At 40.0% G+C, this 21,800-nt stretch overlaps 1 protein-coding gene across 1 annotated transcript; it reads right to left on the bottom strand.

Annotated features, from left to right (window-relative positions):
• Window positions 1–577: 577 nt before the first annotated feature.
• LOC139324301 (vomeronasal type-2 receptor 26-like) lies at window positions 578–12,393 on the bottom strand. Its single transcript, XM_070954023.1, has 4 exons — window positions 12,152–12,393; window positions 11,282–11,573; window positions 3,493–3,619; window positions 578–1,476 (listed from the first exon to the last, which is right to left on the bottom strand). The coding sequence occupies exons 1-4, from the start codon at window positions 12,391–12,393 to the stop codon at window positions 578–580; spliced, it is 1,560 nt and encodes a 519-aa protein (XP_070810124.1).
• Window positions 12,394–21,800: the final 9,407 nt, after the last annotated feature.

Raw genomic sequence — 21,800 nt, 5'->3', positions numbered from 1 at the left:
CTTGGAGAATGATTGCAAATGCAGAAGCATGAGCATTTCTTTTGCAATTGGCAACTGTAATAAATCTTAATGATCAGGATAATCCTCCATCAATGCTCTGTTTTCAGAATTAATGACTTCTATATGTCTCCTGAGGGATGCGGTGGCCAGTAGCTAAGATGCTGAGCTTGTCATCAAAAGGTCGGCAGTTCAGTGGTTCGAATCCCTAGTGTCGCATATTGGGGTGAGCTCCCGTTACTTTTCCCATCTTCTGCCAACCTAGCAGTTCGAAAGTACCTAAAAATGCAAGTAGAAAAATAGGGGCCACCTTTCGTGGGAAGGTACCAGCACTCCATGCACCTTTAGTCATGCCAGCCACCTGACCATGGAGATGTCTTCGGACAGCATTGGCTCTTGAGCTTTGAAACAGAGATGAGCACCACCCCCTAGAGTCAGGAACGATTAGCACATATTTGCGAGGGGAACATATACCTTTACTTTTACCTAAATGTCTCCTATGGATAGCAAAAAACCATTCTCTCTTTATTTATTTATTTTAGTGAGCAATTTCTCAATGCCAGAAATATTACACTATGTGCTAATTCCTCTTTATCAGTTGCTCCCTGTGGTTTAGCTCAGGCCGGAAAACAATGATGTAGCATTTTGGCAAAAATATGCATCCCAGTAATGCAGAGCTGGAGGACAAGATGGAGAAGACCTCCACAGCTACCATGGCTTTTCCTTTTGTGCTCAGATAGGCTGGAAAGAAGGAGATCCACACACTGCAGAAGGCCAACATGCTGAAGGTGATGAACTTGGCTTCATTAAAGCTGTCGGGTAATTTACGGGCAAGGAAAGCAACAATAAAGCTGGCGATGGCCAAGATACCCATGTAGCCCAAGACACAGTAGAAGAAGAAAGCTGACCCCTCATTGCATTGTAAAATCGCTGCTTGGGGCTCTGAGTGCATGTCCAACTCAGGGAATGGGGGAAATGTCGACAACCAAAGAATACAAATGCATACTTGCAGGAGAGAACAGGACAGGACAGTAGAAAAAGTCAATCTTTTCCCCACCCATTTCCTCAACTGAGATCCTGGTTTAGTGGCCATGAAAGCAACAACCACAGTGATCGTTTTGGCCAGAACACTAGAAATGGCCACTGAGAAGGTGATGCCAAAAGTTGGTTGTCGGAGAAGGCAGGTCACTTTGCCAGGTTGACTGAGGAACAACAAAGAGGAGAGAAAACAGAGCAGAAGAGAGATAAGGAGGGTGTAGGTGAGGGACCGGTTGTTGGCTCTCACAATGGGAGTATCTCTGTGCTTAATAAAAGTTCCAAGTACCCAAGATGTCAAGAAGAAGAGACAAAGAGCTGCTGAGACTAAACCAATTCCTAAGGTTTCTTCAAAAGTTAGAAACACCACCAGTTTCAGGATACATCCATTCATTTCTTTATTTGGATAATGATCTTCTGAACATTGAATACAGTCATCCATATCTGAAAGAAAGTCAAGGCATGATTTCATACATTCCATATTTTTGAAAATAATGTTCTTTATGGATGCCAATTATTATCTCACTCAAGTTTTTTTCTATTGGCTACCAGTTGCACATTTTCCATCGCTGTATCAGCTGAGACCAGTGGTGGGTTGCTACCGGTTCTCCCCAGTTCTTGCAAACCAGTAGTGGAAAATTTGAGTAGTTCGGGGAACCAGTAAATATCACCTCTGCCTGGCCCTGCCACCAATCTATTCACTGCCTCCTGACTCCCAGCTGATCAGCTAGAAGGAAAAAATCAGGGCTCACTTGACAAAGAAGAGTAAAAAACAAAATAAAACACCATTGCTTTAAATTGAGAAGCCAAGAAGCCTCCCAACTGATTGGCTAGAAGGAAAAAATCAGGGCTCACTTGGCAAAGAAGGGGAAAAAAAAGATGCCATCACTTTAAATTGACAAGCCAAGAAGCAGCTGCTAGAAGGAGGTTTTTACTTGCAGAAGCGAAGTGACATTCAGCAGTTTGTTTCTGGGTCAGCTGAAAAACAAACTGGATAAGAGGAGGGATTCTTATATGGTTCTGTTTTTGAAGTTTTGGGGTTTGTGCAACAGTGGCTTTGTGTTTCTAAAAAGGTTTGGGCAATTTCCATTGTGAAATATACTTTCTGCCTGCTTGTAAATGGAGCCAAACTTCCGGCTTCCACTTTCTATTATCTCTAAGCACCAGTAGCTGTTTTCTTCTTACAAAGTTTCCTTTATGCAGCTGGCAGGAATGTGGAATGAGTATCAGGCAGGTTCTTTGTTAGCAGCTTGATTTTTCCTTGCTTTTCTTATGGGTAATATTTTATTTGGGGAAATGAAGAGGGGGGAGTTTGATTCCTTCCCAGAGCAGGTTAGTGGGGTGGGGAGGGAATGGGGATTTTGCAGTAACCTTCCCCTGTCACGCCTGCCACGCCATGTCCACCAAGCCACACCCACAGAATCAGTAGTAAAAAATTTTGAAACCCACCACTGCATAAATCCATCTTAATATGCTAATCCTGGTATGTGATGTTTTGTATGCATACAGAGAAAGAAGCACTCTTGTAATCTTTGACTTTTAGGCTTGCTGTCAAACATCAGCCATAATACTAATGACTGATTTGAACAATATGCAAGTTGTATTACATGAATGGCTATTTTATACGTGAAAGTATGACCGAAATATTTATGCACCTATATTGGTTCACACTGTCAGGAAGTTTCTCCTTAGTTTTAGGTTGCTTCTCTCTTTGTTCAGTTTCCATCCTTTGCTTCTTGTTTTGCCTTCTGGTGCTTTGAAAAATACATTGCCCTCCCCACTCTTTCTGGCAGCCCTTAAAACCCTGTTGCCTATCACACTCTTGAGCAAAGGATGTGAGCCATTTCCTCCTTACAGTGGTCCATGAAAGTTCATCTATAATATGTAGATAATAAAGTTGAAAAAAGGTGAACAACATTTTTATGGAACTATAGATACATTAAGGCTGGGTTTGACAAGGAATGGCTGGGAGGGGAGGGGCCAGGCGAGGCACCCCTTGATGTGAGTGACATTGAATTGGCCATGGCTACCCAGTCACATGACCATCAAGCCACGCCCATTGTCACATGACCATCAAACCACGCCCACAAAATAAGCCACGCCCACAGAACCGATAGTAAAAAAAATTAGAATCCACCCTGGATGAGACCACCACAAAAGAAGTTCAGTGGGAAGAGCAATTATTCTATGAGATGCCATCCTGTGTAGAACTGTCAAACTTATTAAAATTTAGAGCACTTTGACTTTTTCCATGTTTCCAAAACATGGAGAAGAAACCTGTCAGGGTGGATAGAAGAGCTTAGCTCTTCTTTAGCAAACTTTGAATTCAGAATGACAGGTTGAGATTCACAGGTATAGAAATGAATATTCACCTTGAAGAACTCACAAAACTATTTGCTACACTAAAGTAGTGTATTACAATTTGCTTCTATTGAGGACTTGCTGGAATGTCTAACCTACCTTTCTGATTTGAAATTTTCCCTTCTGGACACAGAACACAGTTGTAGCAACAAAATTGTTTTCCTTCCAACCCTTTCTTCCAGGAACCAGGGGAGCAATGGTTATTACACACAGAAATTGGAAGAACCTGGTATTAAACATAAAAGATTTTTGAAAAGAGAAAATTTTAAGCAATTTGTATTGTTCTCCTTTATGGTGAGAGGAAGAATATTTGAATTCTCAAAGGGTTTGTCCAGGTGTATTTATAAGGTAAAGGTTTCCCCGTCCAGTTGTGTTCTACTCTGGGACACAGAGCTCACAGTGTTTCTTGACTGAGGGAGCCAAAGATATTGTCCAAAGATATTTTCCATGGTCAAGTAGCCAGCATGGCTATATGATAAGGAACATTGTTACCTTCCCACCAAAGTGGTACCTATGAATCTACTCACATTTTCATGCTTTTGAATTCCTAGGTGGATGGGAGCTGAGGGAGGAATGGGAGCTCACCCTACTGCATAGTGCTCAGGTCTCAAACCCGGGCTGGCAGCTTTCCAGCTGACAAGCTCAGTGTCTTTAACCACTCAGACATCACATTTTTAAACTATCCATTAAAATGTTGACATTATAAGGATGAGGAAAGGGTATGTTTGGAAAATGGCAGGGTGAGTAAAGAAATATATATGATTACAATATTATGAGAATCCTGTGGCTCCTTTTTATTGCAGAGTTCAGTCCATTTATGTTAATTGGCAGTAATTTTATTTCTTCTTCCATAATTTTACTTATAGATGGGTTTTGTTGTTCTAGTCACTCTAGGACTTTTAGTAAATTAGAAAAATTAAAGTAAGATATAATTTGCTTGCAAAAAGTTCATATTAATAAAACAACACAATAAAATATTGGAGTATCCCAAAATTGGGAAGTTATAGACTTGTTTATCACAACAAAAGAAGAGAGGAATAGCTCTTTGTGTAAAAGAAACAATAAATGTCAAGCCAATTTTTACAGATGAGAAAGGGAGGATTTTGATGGTGGAGATAACAATGAACTATAAACAGATCCTTTTAGTTGCAATATACGCACCAAATAGCAACCAAGAGGACTTTTATGATAAACTTCATAGGAAAATAATAGAATTGGAGTATGAAAAAATATATATAGTAGGAGATATTAATGCAATTGTGGATGCGGAGTTAGACTATAAAACTAGAAAAATAAATAAAAAAGCTAGGAAAACACTTCCAAAAGCTTTTTTCAAAATGGAAGAAGAACTAGGTATGCAAGATGTATGGCAAGAGTTGCATCCTAAGGAAAATCAATACTCATTTTATTCAAACAGACATACGTCTTGGTCAAGAATAGATATGATATGGATGTCAGCAGAGTTAAAGTCTAATGTACAAGAAATAAATATAGAAATAAGTAATTGGGCAGACCACAATCTGATAAAAGTTATATGGAAGGGGGGGGGGGGAAGGAAATCAAGATGGACATTGAACCAATCAATATTAAAAGAAAAAGAATTTATCCAATTTATGGAAAGAGAATTGGACGTTTTCTTTAAAGAGAATAGAAAAGAAGAGACCTCATTACAAAATGTATGGAACACAGCTAAGGCATATATTAGAGGGTTAACCATAACATATATGGGAAAGAAAAATAAAAAGTGACAAAATCAAAACAAATTAGAAGAAGAATAGGAGCCTTGATAGTACAGTGGTCTATGCACCCTGTTATTAACACAGCTGCCTGCAATTTACTGCTGGTTCGAATCTCTCCAAGGCTCAAGGTTGACTCAGCCTTCCATCCTTTCTAAAGTAGGTGAAATGAGGACCCAGTTTGTGGGGGCAATAAGCTGACTTTGTATAAATATACAAAAGTATGAAGGCTATTGCTTAACGCATTATAAGCCGCCCTGAGTCTCCGGAGAAGGGCGGCATATAAATCAAATTAAAAAAAAAAAGAATATAAGAGACTAGAGATAGAACTACAGAAAGAACCACAAAAAAAGAATTTAAAAATCAAATGGAATTTAAAAAACATAAGATGAACTTAATAGATAAAGAAGAATTAACACAAAAAATTAAAAGCGCTAAACAAAATTTCTTTGAAAATGCAAATAAACCAGGAAGATGGTTGGCATATAAATTGAAAAAAGGAGAAAGAAAAGAAACTGATATATCAATTGATGGATGATGAAGGAACTCTTCACTATCAAAATGATGATTAAAAAGAAAGTGATTCAAAACTACAATGAAAAACTATATGACAAGAGACAATTTCAAAAGATAAAATAAAACAATATTTAGAAAAAGTGGAACTACCTAAAGTACCTGAAACAGTGAAAGCTATGTTAGATGAACGTATAACAATGATGAATTTAATAGAAGCAATTAAGAGACAAAAGAATGGCAAAACCCCAGGTCTGGATGATCTACCAGCAGAACTCTATAAAGATTTACAAAATACTTTAAGTATACCAATGTTGGAAGTATTTAATGATCTATTGCTAGAAGCAGAAGTATCAAATTCATGGATGTAAGCATATATTACTCTCATACCAAAAGAAGATTCTGACTTACAACAGATAAAAAAACTATAGACCGATATCTTTATTGAATGCTGATTATAAAATATATGCCTCAATAATTGTAGAAAGACTAAAAAGATTCTTAAACCAATTTATACATTCAGATCAAAATGGATTTTTACCTAAGAGACAAATTAAAGACAATATGAGAATAATTTTAAATACAGTTGAGTATTATGAAGCACATCCAGAGATGCAAATGGTGTTGATTTTCCTAGACACACAAAAAGCATTTGACAATGTGAACTGGCAATTTATGCTAGCACAACTAAGAGACATGGACCTTGGGGAGAGATTTATTAATATGATCAAGGTGATATATTATAAGCAAACTGCTTAGGTGATGGTAAATGGAGATATGATTGAGAAGGTTAGCATCAAAAAAGGTACAAGACATGGATGTCCATTGTCTCCCCTGTTATTTATATTGACACTGGAAGTATTATATAGAAATATTAGAATGTGCAGAAATGAATAGATTAACACTTGCAATTAAGGAGAAAGAACAAACTGAATATTACATGGCATGGGAAATATTTTATCAGAGAATAAAAGTGGAAGTTAGAAATAGGGAAATAAAAGAAGATCAGTGAAATATAGAAAATATGTTAAGAGATATACGTCTCATAAATCCTATGATTATTATGACTATTAGGATTATTATGTTTAATGCTACTATTATATTCTTATTAGAAGATACGTTAAGAGGGAGAAGTGAATATGTTTATTATGTTCAATATTAGTATTGTAAAATCAGAGAATTAATATTAATGTAATGAATACTGTTGTCATTTCTGATTATTACTGCACAAAGATATTTGTACCCAGAGGACACACTGTTTAATGGAAGATGGAATTATTATACTAAAAAATAATATATATATTGCCTGCATGTTAGGCAGCCTAAGTTCGAATCCAAGTAAGGGTATGGCTAGCTGATGAGAGCTAAATAGCTTGAAATAGATCTATACTAGTCTCCCTTTATTTCTTTATCAGCAAAATATATAAATTTGATATATATAAATATATATAAAAAAGAATCATGTGACTCCTATGATTTCAAATGGAAATGCAATCCAAATGTGAATACCTGCCTTTTAAATTGTAATGTCATTTTGTCAATTTGATGAAAGCTTGATTTTTGACAATATTTGTTCAGTATATACCATTTCAAAAGTCACACATTAGATTTCTAAAAAGACTGTGTCCAATATTGGATCAGAGTGGATCAAGGAAGAGTTGATTAAATGAGTCCACACCTGGTTAAAAGCTGGGTGCCACACAATCACCTCTTCATCAATGATTAATTCCTTTGCATTTGGAATATGAGTTTCAACTCTAATTCTCTGAAAGGATCTATTTGGAAAAGTGATCAAGTTGGTGATGTCGAATCCACCTGTTGCTTCCCTTTTTTCATTCAGGAACACTCTCTCCCCAGCTGAATTGTTAAAACAAATGCCTTGAAGAAATGAATGGAGCTACTTGAAAGAGAAATGGAAGAGAGTTGGAATAATAATAACGAAGAAGTGGTCAGTATATTTAACTTTCTCTTAGTCATTCTTTCCATTGCACTATGGTGACAATATGGTGAGAATCATTATTCACAAGCTAATAAGAAAAGTGAAATATCTACGTTTCAGAAATGGTTTTTGGGCACGAAAAGAAGAAAGCCTGCCTTCAGAAACAATGCAATTGGATTCTTCTTGGAACCTGTTTGGATAAATTCATAAGACAGGCCAATTCTACATGGAGCAGGGGTGAAATTCTACCAGTTCGGACCGGTTCAGATGAACCACTAGGGATTATGGGCATCAGTTTGCTGAACCAGTAGTAACTACCCCTCCTTGGTCTCACCCATGCCCAGCCAGTCGCCGCTCACCTCTTCCAGCCACTTGATATTCCACTGAATTCAATGTTAAATGCAGCAGAGAGAATGCTAACTTTTCTCCCTCCATTCACAACGGAGCTGCTGCAGCCTGTCCCTTTTAAGGTAGTCCCCAGGAGTGAGGGGGGTGGGGGGAGCAGCTGGAATGGAGCCGTTTTTGTGAAAGACAGGAAAATGGGGAAGGGGGTTTTCCTGCCTGTCATCCATTCCTCAATCTCAGCAAAGACTGAAGGAAGGATGGTAGGCAGGAATATTCCCCTCCCCATTTTCCTGCCATTTGTGACAAGGAGTGGCTGAGGGGGGAGGGGGAGGAGCCCCTTGATGTGAGTGATATCAAGTTGAAATTAGGAAATACACAGTTTAGGTTCACCCTCTTATTTTATAAAACTAATAGCTTTGTTGCCTCAGTCTCTCTACTGATTTGTAGCCATAGACCAGGGTAAATAAGCTATATTAGATTGTGGATGATTGTGGATAATCATTGAAATACAAGATAGGCATGGCATGGAAAGATTACCTGCCAGGGCAGCAGATTTGCAAATTCAACCCTTTGAATCTCTCTTGGTTGGGATTTTGATCTCACTGCCTCATGCAAAGAATGTGCCACTGCATAAACAGCATTATAGATACTGTAGCTTTCGCCAGTCATCTGAAATTCAAACAGAGGACTAGGTAGATTCTCCAAAATCTCTTCTCCACTACAGGTTTCATTGATCAATGAAGGTAAGTCTGCCTTTGAAAATGAACAATCGAACAATCGCTCCCAAACCTCTTGAATAAATCCATCTTTGTGGGTTGAAGGTTTGATGACTTGAAGAAATTCTTTAAAGCCTTGAATGTCTCTTGTATGCACAGTAAAGGAAAGAGCCCCATGGAACATCTGGAGATCCCAACTCCATTGAGTTCCCATCAGGATGAAATCAATTGGATTCATCAGGATCCAAACCTTCCTAAATGATGCACTCTCTTTATTTTCAGGATCATGTATAAACATGATAGTTCTGAGCCACACTATTGTGAATGAATCTCCATAGACAAGAAAAACATTTGCTTTCTGATCTATCAGTTTATCAGAAATAATTGTGACTGAATTCCACAATTTGACCAAGTGTTCGAAGTTGAGATGTTGTGGAATATTTTGTGTGAAAGCTAAACAGAGCCCATTCTGTGAAAGCAATTGCTGCAGTTTCTTCAAAAAACGTTCTTCCTTATTTTCAGAAGCAAAGAGTCCAATCCACGTCCACCCAAAATGGAGAAAAAGTTGTATAAGTCCAGTGTACTGATGCTCCTCTTTTGGAACCATGCAATAAAGCGGAAATAATTTAGTAATCAGAAAGTCTTCTTGGGCAAAGGAACCATAAATCAACTAAGCAAACAAAAAAGAGAAATTCATTATTCATGAAAATCATGGGAAAATATGAAGACTGTTGGTTAGAAATTTAATGACATTGAACATTTAATTAAATTGAACATTTGTCCAATTCTATGTAGATTGTGTCAATTCTGATGAAAAAGAGAAGGAAATAAAATTCCATGATGAAATATTTTCTCACCTGAAATATAATTAGATTACAACCACACTCAGTTTCCTAATACAGAGTTCCTGTATCTTCATCCCTTTAGAACATCTGGAAAATTGTTAACTATCTGAGGTTGTGAGCTATTCTCAGCCTAAGGAAAGGATTTTAAGAGCTCGACTTACTGGATTGCCTTATTTCCTTATCTGTAGCAGATAAAATAAAATACTTATACATGAAAGACTATGCCCATGAAATTCTGGAGGAATAGAAAGAATTAATCATGTCTTCATTTACTATAATTATCATAGAGATCTCCAAAGGTACTACAATCCTTCAACAGTTTCCAGACAAATCTGGAGTTATTACTATTTATTTATTTATTCGTTCGATTTATATGCCGCCCTTCTCTGGAGACTCAGGGCGGCTTACAATGCGTTAAGCAATAGTCTTCATACTTTTGTACATACCTGCTTAGTAGGACTTTCGGGGGGCCCTAAGTGGTGTTCTTTTTTTTATACAAAGTCAGATTATTGCACCCACAATCCCCACAATAAAATACTTATACATGAAAGACTATGCCCATGAAATTCTGAAGGAATAGAAAGAATTAATCATGTCTTCATTTACTACAATTATTACAGAGATCTCCAAAGGTACTCCAATCCTTCAACAGTTTCCAGACAAACCTCGAGTTATTACTATCAGATCCAACCAAGACATACCAATGACAGTTGTCACCTATGGTATGTTGGGTAACTTTGGGTAGCTTGGTGGAATCTGGAGCTAAGTTGTGGGCAGCAGTGAAAATGCTGGGTAGCTTTGAGTTGGGCAGGAAGTGGCGGAAAAGAGATCCTCCCTAAAACCGTGAGACATGACAGCAGTGCTCCAATATTTGAGGGGCTCTTACAAACATGAGGCGGTCAAACTATTTTCCAAAGCATCAAAAGGCAACATGATAAACAATGGATGGAAACTAAACAAGGAGAGAAGCAACATAGAACTAAGGAGAAATTTCCTAATGGTGAAATTGATTAACCAATGGCACAATTTGCTATCAGAAGCTGTGGGTGCTCCATCACTGGAGGCTTTCAAAAAGAGACTGGACAGTGATGTATCTGAAATGGTATAGGGTCTCCTGCTCAAAGAGGGGGTTGGACTAGAAGACCTCCAAGATCCCTTCCAACTCTATTATTCTATGTTCTGTGTTCTATGTGCTAGCCAGTCTTTTCTATCCTCCGCTTGACACAGCTCCAGATTTCACCACAGATAGTGGTCAAATCATAATATCAGGTGACCCTCTCAAATAAAATTGATTTTGTGCTGCAATTTGTGATTTAAATTTAAATTTTCTAATCTATGACTGTAATAAAAGATTTAGATTTTCTTGATTGATTATTTTGAGCCAACATATTGAATTGTGGGAACAATTGCAGAAGGGAGAGCAAAGAGAGCAAAATTGAAGTCCTGCAGAAAGGCATGGCAATATACTGACTAACCCTATAGCACCAATCGGTCAGCAATTGCTAAGAAAAACAATTTGACTTTTACATTAAACTACTTTTATTATACATCATGCAAATTGTAGTAAGAAGAGTTGTGACCTATTGCTGGTTGGCTGTGAAAACACATGTATGATTGTAATAAAAGATTTTGATTTCATTGGATTACCTTGAGCCAGTCTATTGAGTTGTGGGAAAAACATAAGAGGTGTGATAAAAGTGTACTTAATTGAATTCCTGGAGAAAGGTATATCAAGCAACTAATATCTACTATCAATTACAAAAGACTTTTCTCTCTCACTCCATCCCAAACTACCTGTGGAATTTTGTAGACATGTACACTTTCTGCCATAAAGGATGATGTATCAGGACTTAGTCCCCCAATGATGGCCATGAGATTCTTCTGGCTATCACATTTGTAGTTTGGGACAAATTCCTGAGATTTGAAAAGCAGGTCCAGGGTGGTGCGATAGGTCATCCTTGGGCTGTTGTAACTGTCATAGATGTGGAACCCAAGAGTGACGTTAGGTAAGATCTGGAAGTCCTCATTGATCTCCTTCACAGCAAAGGCCAAGGTGAGGGCATGCTGGTAGAATTTGGTTATTATACTGCAAATAGGTTAAACACACCCAGTGAACATAATAAATTGACAATTCTTTTATGGTAAAAGCATTTATATATGAGTAACAACCATGTCTGTCTCTGTTGTAAGTGAGAAGATGAGAGTCTTTGTAAAACACTCAATAATTTGTATAGTTTTCAACCACATACAGCATTTCCATGATTTGCAACAAATATCTATAGAAGAAAGTTGTGATTATTTTTTTTCAAGCTATGGCATTTATTTATCTCAATCTGGCACAAAATAGAATACAATCAGCAAGTATCACTTTTTTAATTTATGTAAGTTATACAAGGACTGCATAGACTAGATAATTATACTCCTTAAATGTTCTCCAAAAGACTTCTTGCACCATAATTTCATAAACTTCGTGATTAAGATTTTAACACAATGGAAAGAAAATGATTTGTTTTCCCACAATCAGATAAGTTTGAAAGGCAAGAAAGCGAGTGTAAGTTTACATACAAAACGATACATTTATTGTCAAAGAGCTATTAGTCATAGAAGCAATTTTGGGAGATCTGGCTAAGACTGGAAAATGAATGGAAAGAAAAAAATCCTTACAGTGGTAAAGCATAAGGTTTTAGAGAAGGATGTTCCTTAAACTCAATTTCAGAAAAGGTTTGAATTATCTGAGACACCATCCCACCCACGATGAGATCACCAGGCTGGTACCACTCATGGGGAATCAGGAAAGCATCACTCGCAGGGCAGCTCAGAGTAACTGCTTTCTGCCCCAAAAGCATCAGAAGGAACAACATCTTCAGGCATTTCTCATAGTGAAAATATTTGTGTCTCCTGTCCATAAGGAAGTTTGTATTTCAGTGGTTCATTCAATGATTGAGCCAAGGTTGATATCTAACAATGTACCTAATCAGAAGTCCCATCATTATTTCTTTAAAGTTCCTTGTGTGTGCAAATTTGTATACTGACTATCTCTAGGATTGAACAGATGTTCTGGAAAAGAAGAAAGGAGGGAGGAAACTTGTAGCAGTTAATCTGAAGGAGCCATTATTAACTCTTTGTGCCAAACTCCCTGGGGTTCAAGAGTTACTTTATAACCAAATTGATACCGCAATTCTTGCTGGATTTAAATACCTTTATGCACAGCCCTTGATGTTTTGACCTAGCTTAAAAAATACAGTGATTCCTGTAGGAGATAATTATTTTGTTTTTAGTGAGAGAATAAGTGATTCAACTGAAGGTTCATCTTTTTGCTCAAATAAGCAAATGCTAATAAAAGTAATCTAAGCAACATTGGCAATTAAAAGGTGTTGAAATTTTTAATTTCAAGTGTTGAAATTCATGTTTATTCCTTACAATGGAGCAGGGTTCCCATTTTCCATATAAAATGAATAGAATTGTTTAGTACACAAAGCGGAAATGTTTTTTACATGTTAAGATCTGACAAATAAGCCAATAATTTCTTTGGAGGTTTTATGCACACACACACACACACACACACACACACACACACACACACACACATATATATATATATATTTATGTAAGTTTTCACGGGTATGTATGTGTGTATAGTTAATATTTCGGGTTTCTTCCCGTGTAATTGTGGATATATCCCTAAAAGGGTAGAAGCGACGTTTCGGCAGAATCCCATCTGCCATCATCAGGCTTATGTCAGCAGTCATTTTGCACTAACATTAATTAATTAAAAAATGCTTTTAAAAGTAAAAAAAAATAACGCCTCTGATGATCACGTGGCTCAGCTGGATCGTCAGAGGCTTTTAAAAGCATTTTTTCTACAATTTCTTCACCGAAGAGGTTATAGGGGAAAAAAATGCCTTTAAAAGCCTCTGACAATCCAGCTGAGCCACGCGATCATCAGAGGCGTTATTTTTTTTACTTTTAAAAGCATTTTTTGCTTTTTTTGCATACATGATCATATGTAAATGAGCAAGATGTTAGAGCTCTGAGGCAGCTGCAATTGTTTCATTCCAAATATCCTGATAAACCTTAGTTATGGGGCTGTATATATGTTATCTGTTTATGTAATTTTCTATATTCCCTTTATTCTGTTCTCTTTCTAAGACTAGCCTCACTTCTGCAGGAGGGCCGAATATCAGCCTCCACCTCTATATTGCTTGCTTGCTTTGGCTTCCATTGTAACAGGAGGGAGGGGGACCTGTCTGGGAATTTGGGAGGGGGGAAGAGAGCTGGTTGAGATGTCTCGTAACAGGGAGTGAATTGGAGAAAGTTTTTCTCAGCACTTCCTCTGCAGCTGGAAGGTGTGCTGATAACAAGTCAAGGTCAACCGTCTTGGCATACGAGAGGGATCAAGCCATCTGAAGCTGCACCCCACATGACCCCTTGGGGGGAATGTGGATTGGATAATCCTGACTGGACCCTTGGGGGGAGGGTTTTGGGGATGCTTTCTATATGTGAAATTCATGCCTATTGCCTCAGACCTTGCTTTTCTTTGGTTGCATTCAGTTCATACTCAGTAAAATTACCTTTCTCTATGAAAATGGAGTCGGGGTTTTTCTTTCTTGAGTTGTGAAAGGAGGCACACCTGACATTTGGCAGGACCCAGAAGAAGGACCTTCTCCATGGTGGCTCCACCCTCTGGAACATCATCCCTTCAGAAGTTAGACTGTCCCCCACTTTGACACTGTTATGAAAGGCCCTGAAGGCCTGGTTTTGCCAGCAGGCCTAAAGAACCCAGAGTGGGATGAAGCCCATCAAATAGTTTATTTGACTGTGTGTTGTTGCCAGAGAGGGGTATAGTTTTTTTTATTATTATTTTCTATATTGTGTTTTATTGCCAGTAAGCTGCCTCAATTGGTTGTGAGCAAGTAGGTGACTATATAAATTTCCTACATAAATAAATAAGGAAACACTGGATATTATTTGATTCAATATCTTTAATCTTATAACATGAGAGCTGGATTCTCAATGTCTTGTTATCTTGGGGTGTTGAAAGACAGAAGGTGTTTAATTAAAGAATCTTGGAGAATGATTGCAAATGCAGAAGCATGAGCATTTCTTTTGCAATTGGCAACTGTAATAAATCTTAATGATCAGGATAATCCTCCATCAATGCTCTGTTTTCAGAATTAATGACTTCTATATGTCTCCTGAGGGATGCGGTGGCCAGTAGCTAAGATGCTGAGCTTGTCATCAAAAGGTCGGCAGTTCAGTGGTTCGAATCCCTAGTGTCGCATATTGGGGTGAGCTCCCGTTACTTTTCCCATCTTCTGCCAACCTAGCAGTTCGAAAGTACCTAAAAATGCAAGTAGAAAAATAGGGGCCACCTTTCGTGGGAAGGTACCAGCACTCCATGCACCTTTAGTCATGCCAGCCACCTGACCATGGAGATGTCTTCGGACAGCATTGGCTCTTGAGCTTTGAAACAGAGATGAGCACCACCCCCTAGAGTCAGGAACGATTAGCACATATTTGCGAGGGGAACATATACCTTTACTTTTACCTAAATGTCTCCTATGGATAGCAAAAAACCATTCTCTCTTTATTTATTTATTTTAGTGAGCAATTTCTCAATGCCAGAAATATTACACTATGTGCTAATTCCTCTTTATCAGTTGCTCCCTGTGGTTTAGCTCAGGCCGGAAAACAATGATGTAGCATTTTGGCAAAAATATGCATCCCAGTAATGCAGAGCTGGAGGACAAGATGGAGAAGACCTCCACAGCTACCATGGCTTTTCCTTTTGTGCTCAGATAGGCTGGAAAGAAGGAGATCCACACACTGCAGAAGGCCAACATGCTGAAGGTGATGAACTTGGCTTCATTAAAGCTACAATGGAGCAGGGTTCCCATTTTCCATATAAAATGAATAGAATTGTTTAGTACACAAAGCAGAAATATTTTTTACATGTTAAGATCTGACAAATAAGCCAATAATTTCTTTGGAGGTTTTATTCACATTTTCAGTCAAATAATGTTGAAGAATGAAAAGATGAGAACATTAATGCTGATATTTAAAACATTGACTTGAGTTTAATACTCTACCCCTCCAAATCTTTAGTTATTGATTTACTTATTTTATTTTATTTTAGTTGTGGGTGCTCCATTATTCAAGAAGAGATTGGACAACCTTTTCCCTCAAATGGTATAGGATTTCGTGCTTGAGCAGGAAGTGGGACTCTAAGATCTCCAAGGTCCCTTCCAACTCTGTTATTTTGCCCACAAAAGCAAGAAGGTAGATTGGGCTGTGAGAGAGTGAATGGGTCAAAGTTACCCAGTTGGCTTTTATAGCTAAGGTGGGACTTGAACTCATCGCCTTCCACTTTCTAACATGGTGCCTAAATCACTAGACCAAAGTGACTCTCAAATCGGCTCTCCAATAATAATTTTTTAAATTTGATTTATATGCCGCCCTTCTCCGGAGACTCAGGGTGGCTTACAATGTGCTCAGCAATAGCCTTCATCCTTTTGTATATTTATACAAAGTCAGCTTATTGCCCCCAGAACTGGGTCATCAATTTACCTACCTTAGAAAGGATGGAAGGCTGAGTCAACCTTGAGCCTTGGTGAGATTTGAACTTGCAGTAATTGCAGGCAGCTGGTCTTAATAACCAGCTTAATAACAGGGTGCCTTAGACCATTGTACTACCAAGGCTCTTGGTAGTACAGTGAAATGAAAAATATTTCATTTATGAGTGAATGCAGCAATCATTTTTGAGAAGGGAACTCCTAAGCCACAAACCAGAATAGGAAATATTGAACTGATACTCAAAGAACAGAAAATTTGTGGTTGCTGGGTGTTACTATCACAATTTCCATGGCTTTGTTTCAGTAGGTTGTGTGTTCCTCCATTGAACCCTTAACTTCATGTATATTGTCACACAAGGACACTTGAATGTCTTCTCTGAAACTTTTGTTGCTACCTTATGAAATTATAGTCTGCAACATATTTCCTGAGTGCAGGTTCCATTATTGTTGATTGTCCCATAAATGATTTTCCAAAAATCAATTGGACTTTTTTTTGTTTTTGCTCAAAGACATTTTTACTTTTCATCCAAGAAAAGTTTTTGCTCAGAATCAGAATCAGAACTGAAGAAGCTTCTTAGATGAGAAGCGAAACATTTTCAAGGAAAACCAAGAAAGTCCAGTTGCCTTTTGAAAAATCACTTTGGGGACAACCATGACCTGGATGACTAAGAATCTCCATAGATATTTATTGTTGGTTGTTGATCCTGAGATGCAAATTGTACATAAACTTCAGGATCTTGTTTATCAATTCTAAGGATGGATGCTGCATGCTAATCCCGTTTTATAAAGCTATGTTTAATCGTATCCCCATTTCTAATGGATTTTGCCAGGTTTCCATTTCATGCAGTTGCCAAAGGCCACAATAATATCTAACATCTTTTAATAACAAATTGATTAATTTAACAACTTTGTGTGGTTGCGCATTTTGTGGCAATTGATGCTCGACAGCATGCAAAAATCCAGTACATGTGAGATAATCATTATTCTATAATAATTATTTAAAAGAATCAAAAATTAGCATAAGCTTCTAGTAAAGGATGAGATGGAAGGAAAAATACATTTCATTTCCCTTCTCTGATTCTTTTGTATTACAGTATTAAAAGAATAGGTTACATTGGAAATAGGTAGATAAATAAAGAGTGAGCATGATTATATACTCTATAATGTTCACATTTCAAAGACCCCAGACCTATATAAAAAGGATATTCCCCTGATACCATGTTAAATACATCTTCATAAAATGTATTTCTCTTTTTACTACATTTATGAAATAATTTATAGATAGAAAATATAAAAACCATGAAAATGGCAAAGTCCCAGCCCATAAGGAGGTACATGTCAGTCTCCACCTCTATATTGCTTGCTTGCTTTGGCTGCCATTGTAATGGGGGAGGGGTGAGCTGTCTGGGTATTTGAGAGGGGGGAAGCGAGCTGATGGAGATGTCTCGTAACAGGGAGTGAATTGGAGAAAGTTTTTCTCAGCGCTTTCTCTGCAGCTGGAAGGCATGCTGATAACAAGTCAAGGTCAACCATCCTGGCATACCAGAGGGATGGAGCCATCTGAAGCTGCACCTCACATGACATCTTGGGGGGAATGTGGATTGGATAATCCTGACTGGACCCTTGGGGGGAAGGTTTTGGGGATGCTTTCTATATGTGATTTTCGCACCTATTGCCACAGACTTTGGTTTTCTTTGGTTGCATTCAGTTCATAGTCAGTAAAAATACTTTTCTCTATGAAAATGGAGTCGGGGTTTTTCTTTCTTGAGTTGTGAAAGGAGGCACACCTGACATTAAGCAAGGTCTGCTTTAACAGCCATCCTGGATAAAACTACCGTGGGGGCTGAGCAAAGAATGTCTGACCAAGGCATGGGAGCTTCTGGATCCACTACCTCCCAGTCACACCTCAGCTGGGAAGCTTCAGAGTGGATGGCTGATTTACAGCTTGAGGAAAAGCCGCTGGGTCACTGGGTGTGGGGAGGATGCCAGAGCTGGAGGAGATTTCCCCTGGAGTAACAAGTACCAGATGCCGACATGGAGAGGCTGCCTGGCAGAAAGAGCAGAAAGAAGACCTCCTGTTGACCCAGGCTTTACAACTACTGAGAGAGGCTTGTGAGAGTCGAAAAGCCCACAAAAAGTATGGATTGCCTGCCCATGAATTGCCTGCTGATCACCCCGGGGGTTAAATTGAGGCTTCTGCTTGCTTAGAAGCAAGACCCAAAGCCCGGGAAGAGGCAGCTCAGGCATCTGGAACTCAAGCGGTGGCTGTGATCCAGCCCCCCCCCCCCTGCTGGGCAGGCATTGCCACAGAGGTGTAAAAAGCCCAAAATCCCCCTGCTATCAGTAAAATATGGTAGAGATCCCAAGGGATTGGGATTCTTTCTAACCCAAGTGTGGAACCACATGCAACAATGGGGAGAGGATTTCACCTCAGATGCCGCATGCGTGAGGTGCATTACCATGGCCCTGAAGGGGGTGGTGGCTGAGTGGATGTTGGGACTCAATAATAAAGATTCCCCTTTGATGAGAAATTATGACCAGTTTATGGCAGCCCTCAGAGTGCGCTTTGAGGACCCATTAGCTAAACAAAAGGTGAGAATCAGGATGAAGTCCATAAATCAGGAGCAGAGATCGGTGGCTGAATACACCCAGGAGTTCCATGAGCTGGTGCGCCACATGAGAGGGTGGTCAGAAGTTGCCCTGCTGGAATGCTATAAGGATGGCCTCAATGAGGATGTCTACAAGGATTGCTGCTCCCAAGGGGCCCCTTGGGATCTGCAAAGTTGGTATGTGTTGGCTGCTGACGTGGAGATTGATTTGGCCATAGATTGCTACCATGGTGGTCGCACTTGGAACAAGCCACCCTCCTCACCCCAAAATGGGGCTCCAAAGGCCACCAGGGGACCCTCGGGCTCCAAGACGAAGTCCACCACGTGCTTCAGATGTGGAAAGGAGGGGCACTGAGCGGCTGATTGTTTCTCCAGGCCTGGAGCCAAGGCAACCCCTGGTGGAGGGAAAAGAGCTGACAAACCATCTGCAAAACCCCACGAGACCGCCCTAAAATGGGTAGAAGTCATTGAGTTTGCTCCCCCAAACCAGGGAGAGTTGGGAACTCCAACCACCGCCAATGACAGTGAAACTGAAACTGATTCCAATGAGGACCTCATGGTAAGTCAGAGTGGGGGATCCATGACCATCCCCTTGGGCTCCATCTACTGGGGCCAAAGGGAAGATGCTAGCCCTTCTAGATTCAAGGTGCAGAAGGTGTGTCATCAGCCCTGAGATTGTGGAAAAGATGGGTCTAAGACTAAGAACGATGAAAAGGCCCATTGCATTCTGTCAGTTAGATGGGTCAGTAGCTGGGGGGGGGGAGCCCATTTTGTAACTGAACCAGTTGAGATGTGGATGGGGGATCACCAAGAAACTCTGAGCTTTATTGTGGCCCCTGGCATGGAACGACCCCTTCTATTTGGACTGCACTGGCTCTGAAAATGGAGGACTGGCGTGTTGTGCATCCTCTCTAGCCAGCAAGGGAAGAAAGGGGGGAACCCCTATTGCGTGGCCAAAGTGGTGAATGAGTTGGCAGCAGCCGCAACAGAATGCCTTGTGGGGGGGGGGAAAGATCCCGAAAGAGTACTGGGACCTCCAGGAGGCATTTAGTGAGAAGGCATCAGATATGCTGCCCCCACATCGGCCTACTGACTGTAGTATAGAAATCCTCCCAGGGGTGAAACTCCCTAAACCAAAAATCTAACCAATGACACCCCAGGAGCTGGGAGAGCTAGGAGACTTCATCACTAAAAAACTAAAACGCAGCTTCATCCAACTGGCTAGGCCGCGAATAGCCACCCCAGTGCTATTCTGGGAGAAGAAGGATGGGTCTCTTTGCCTTTGTGTTGACTATAAGAATCTCAATGCCATTTGTGTGGAAAATGTTTACCCACTGCCCCTCATGAAAGACATGCTAGCCCACCTGGCCAAGGGGAAAATTTTTACTAAGCTTACAGGAGGCTTATTACAGAGTTTGGATTAAGGAAGGTGAGGAATGGAAAACTGCTTTCAATTGCCTGCTGTGTTGTTTCCAGTTTAGGGTGCTCCCTTTCGGATTACAAGTGGCCCCAGCAGTATTCATGCAACTGATCAATGAGGTACTGCATGAGCACCTCTACAAGGGAGTCCTGGTCTACCTGGATGATATCCTTATTTACACAGAGACCATGGACGACCATGTAAAACTGGTGAGGGCTGTCCTGAAAAAGCATAGAGCTGCTGAGTTGTATGCTAAATTGTCAAAATGCGAATTCCACCAGACTAAAATTGACTATTTGGGGTACCACATCTCGCATGAGGGGATAGAAATGGACCCGGAGAAAGTCCGGGCAGTCCTGGAATGGGCGCCTCCACATACCCGCAAGCAACTACAAAGCTTCCTGGACTTTGCTAACTTTTATTGACAGTTTATCCCCTCGTTCGTGAAGATTGCCTTACCAATTACTAACCTCCTGAAAACAAAGGGAGAGGCGAAGCCAAAACCTTCCTCGCCTCTCGATGGGATGCCAGGTGGCTTTTGAAAAACTGAAATGACTGTTTGCCGCTGAACTGGTCCTTAAACACCCTGGAGGCTCCGTTTGTCATCCAGGCCAATGCCAGCGATGTGGCCATCAGGGCAGTGTTACTTCAAGCCAATGCCGAGGGAAATTTACAACCCTGTGCCTATACTTCTCGGAAATTATCTGAAACTGAGAGGAGATGGGCTATCTGGGAGAAGGAGGCTTTTGCTGTTCATTGGGCACTGCTAACATGGAGGCACTTCCTGGAAGGGGCGATGCACCCTTCTGAGGTGTGGACAGATCACAAAAATTTAGAGGCCCTAAAAACACCCCAGAAGTTGTCACCTAAGCAAGTATGCTTGGTCTAACACTTTAACTGCTTTAATTTCTCTCTGTGCTACCTTCTGGGGGAAAGAACTTTATGGCAGATGCTCTCTCAAGACTACCTCAATAGAATAGTGCTCAGATGGAAGTGATTCACCTGGTTATCCCCTCGAAACAGCTGGCTGCTCCAGTAGTTACCAGAGCCCAGGCGAAAGGGGACCTAACCTTGTCTGGCAACTTGAGCGAGCAGTTAAAAGAAGCACTAAAAACTGATGAGTGGTTTTTAGCCCACTCCAATGAGTGTACACTTCGTGAGGGTCTCGCCTGGGTGGGAGCGAAGCTGTTTGTGCCTGCCAGCCTGAGAGGAGTGGTGTTACAACATGCCCATGATGCTAAAATTGCTGGGCATTTTGGGTTTGTAAAGACATTACATTTAGTTAAAGGAGAATTCTGGTCGCCGGCTCTAAAGAAAGACATAAAAACCTACGTGGCGAGCTGCCCTGTATGTGCGTGAGTGAAGAAGCCTCCTGGGAAACCCCCTGGGTTACTTCAGAATGTAGCCAGACTGGGAGCCCAATGGAAGGAGATATCCATGGATTTTATTGTTGAATTGCCCGAAAGTGGGAGAAATATAGTCATTTGGGTGGTTACCAATGGTGGGTTGCTCCCAGTTTGCAACGGTTCGCAAGAACCGGTAGTAAAAATTTGTAGTAGTTCGGAGAACCAGTAATAGCATTGGCTGGTCATGTCCCTGAACAGGTCCCCGGCCCGGTCACCATTCGCTTACCCCACCCACCTCATCAGAGGTTGTTTTTTTTTTCTTTTAAAAGCATTTTTTTCTACAACCTCTTCAGCTGAAAAAATGCC

Source organism: Pituophis catenifer, unplaced genomic scaffold, assembly GCF_029215685.1.
Source record: "Pituophis catenifer annectens isolate HBS135680 unplaced genomic scaffold, rPitCat1.0.hap2 SCAF_15, whole genome shotgun sequence".
Taxonomy (NCBI): Eukaryota; Metazoa; Chordata; class Lepidosauria; order Squamata; family Colubridae; genus Pituophis; species Pituophis catenifer.
This window is presented reverse-complemented; position numbering and strand designations above follow the sequence as displayed.

What these genes read in the sequence shown, in the direction of transcription:
- LOC139324301 (XM_070954023.1), bottom strand. Translation starts at nt 12,393, where the DNA reads ATGGACAGGAGACACAAATATTTTCACTATGAGAAATGCCTGAAGATG. An exon ending in ATGTCTACAAAATTCCACAG is followed by an intron (nt 3,620 to 11,281) that starts GTAGTTTGGGAT and finishes GTTTAATACCAG; the next exon opens with GTTCTTCCAATTTCTGTGTG. An exon ending in GAAAATTTCAAATCAGAAAG is followed by an intron (nt 1,477 to 3,492) that starts GTAGGTTAGACA and finishes ACTTTCTTTCAG; the next exon opens with ATATGGATGACTGTATTCAA.